Consider the following 2,240-nt stretch of genomic DNA (forward strand, 5'->3'; position numbering starts at 1 on the left):
CAGGGGCTAAAGAGCTTGGTTTAGTCCCATCCGTACAGGACAGGGGCTAAAGAGCTTGGTTTAGTCCCATCCGGACAGGACAGGGGCTAAAGACCTTGGTTTAGTCCCATCCGTACAGGACAGGGGCTAAAGACCTTGGTTTAGTCCCCTCTGCCTCTCCTGACTTGTCTCTGACGTGTGACCTGCTGTTTTGCAGGACCGGTGGTTTTGGCGTCTGAGGAACAACAAGGTCCAGGAGGGCTACCCCATGCAGATCGACCAGTTCTGGAAGGGCCTGCCGCCTCGCATCGACGCCGCCTACGAGAGATCGGACGGCAGATTTGTCTTCTTCAAAGGTAGGACGGATACTCCGATGGGGACCAAGTCTCTGTTTCTCTCAAATTTAACCTCAGTAGCTCCGTCTCCATCCTCACGTTTTTATCAGAATTAAGGGATTTCCAATGAAAAATGCCTTCTGGAAACAGTAAAATTCAATGATATTTCATGGATATCAACTCAAAGGAAAGTAATTTTGATTTTCTAGAAACACTTTGTTGTTGTTGAATGTGGAAACACCTTAAAATGTCTCAAACCAATCAGATGGACCAGTCTGACCCTAAAACAGCGTCATGTGACATCATCCCCACAGGTTTCTCTCTCTCTGCTTCCATCTCTAGCTCCTTCTTTCTAACTTTCTTTCTTTGTTTCACACAAACACACACACACACACACACACACACACACACACACACACACATCTTTTGATGGAGTGTCCTGCTATTGCGGCCAGCCAGGAGCAGATATTAATAGCTTTCTGAGCTGCCGACTCTCTACACACACGCAGACACGCACACTCCGACACACACACACACACACACACACACACACATGCAGACACGCACACTCCGACACACACAGCCACAGATACACACACACACACAAAAAGACACACACGCACAAAGAGTGACACAAACAGAAAGGCACACACACACATACACTCACACACGTACACACATGCACACATACACACACACATACACACACACACATGCAGACACGCACACTCAGACACACACAGCCACAGATACACACACACACACAAAGAGACACATGCACAAAGAGACAAACACACAGAGACCCACAAAGCCACAGATACACACACACAAAGAGACACACACACACACACACACAGTCACAGACACACACAGAAAGAGACACATACGCACAAAGAGAGACACACACAGAAAGAGACACACACACACACACAAACACACACACACACACAGAATTATCAGGATTTGTTGTATTTCAGTGAGAAAGTCTTCCTGTTTGGTTTGCAGGAGCTCGTCTTCAGGGAGAAATGAAACATTTATCTCAGTAGATTTACCGGTTCATGGCGCAACATCTTCTATTTTTACAGCTCTGATGACGCAGATCAGAAAACATCACTACCCACAAACCCAGAGGCTGACAGGCCACTTACACCCGTACCCGAAAATAGCTCAATCGTGGTACTTCAGTAATATTTGGTGGTACTTTATCTGGGTTATTACCGTGTAACTCCAGCACATTTCAGAGGGAAATAATGTACTTTACTTTTTAGTATTTAGTATTTTAGTATTTCTGTATTTGGATCGGATCGTGTTCTCTAGAGCAACACACAGACACACACACAGACACACACACACAACATGCAGACACACACATACACAAACACAGACACACACATGCAAACATACACAGACACAGACACACACAGAGACACAGACACACACATGCAAACACACACAGACACAGACACACACATGCAAAAAACACACACATGCAAACACACACATACACACACACACACACAATTACAACTACTTTTTGGGGCATTTTTAGCAACAAAAAAAATTCTGTCTCTAGCAACAATGCAGTGATTAGAGATGATTCTCTCCGACCAATCAGCAGTCTGCAGTGATTAGAGACGATTCTCTCCGACCAATCAGCAGTCTGCAGCGATTAGAGACGATTCTCTCCGACCAATCAGCAGTCTGCAGCGATTAAAGACGATTCTCTCCGACCAATCAGCAGTCTGCAGCGATTAGAGACGATTCTCTCTGAACTCTCTATACTTGCCATAGAGCGTAATCTGCGTTATTACGCGTTATTTAGGGGAATTAAAAAGAACATTCATATAAAGGAAAATGGGGCAATTTGACCCGTGGAACCCGGGTACCCCCACAGTCTGGTTCTGACTCATCTCCCCCCCCCCCCAG

The 2,240-nt window shown here is 45.7% G+C and overlaps 3 protein-coding genes across 3 annotated transcripts in view; 1 reads left to right on the plus strand and 2 right to left on the minus strand.

The window, feature by feature from the left end:
- Positions 1 to 2,240, minus strand: part of LOC117943095 (nuclear factor 7, brain-like) — a 214,395-nt gene that overhangs the window by 192,069 nt on the left and 20,086 nt on the right. The window lies entirely within an intron of this gene.
- The window catches only part of LOC117943104, a 139,018-nt gene that overhangs the window by 30,372 nt on the left and 106,406 nt on the right, over positions 1 to 2,240 (minus strand). The window lies entirely within an intron of this gene.
- Positions 1 to 2,240, plus strand: part of mmp24 (matrix metallopeptidase 24) — a 24,740-nt gene that overhangs the window by 17,231 nt on the left and 5,269 nt on the right. The window contains exon 6 of the mRNA XM_034869446.1: positions 189 to 335. Within this exon, the coding sequence (XP_034725337.1) occupies positions 189 to 335 (147 nt within the window). The remainder of the gene's footprint in view (positions 1 to 188; positions 336 to 2,240) is intronic.

Source organism: Etheostoma cragini, chromosome 4, assembly GCF_013103735.1.
Source record: "Etheostoma cragini isolate CJK2018 chromosome 4, CSU_Ecrag_1.0, whole genome shotgun sequence".
Lineage (NCBI taxonomy): Eukaryota > Metazoa > Chordata > Actinopteri > Perciformes > Percidae > Etheostoma > Etheostoma cragini.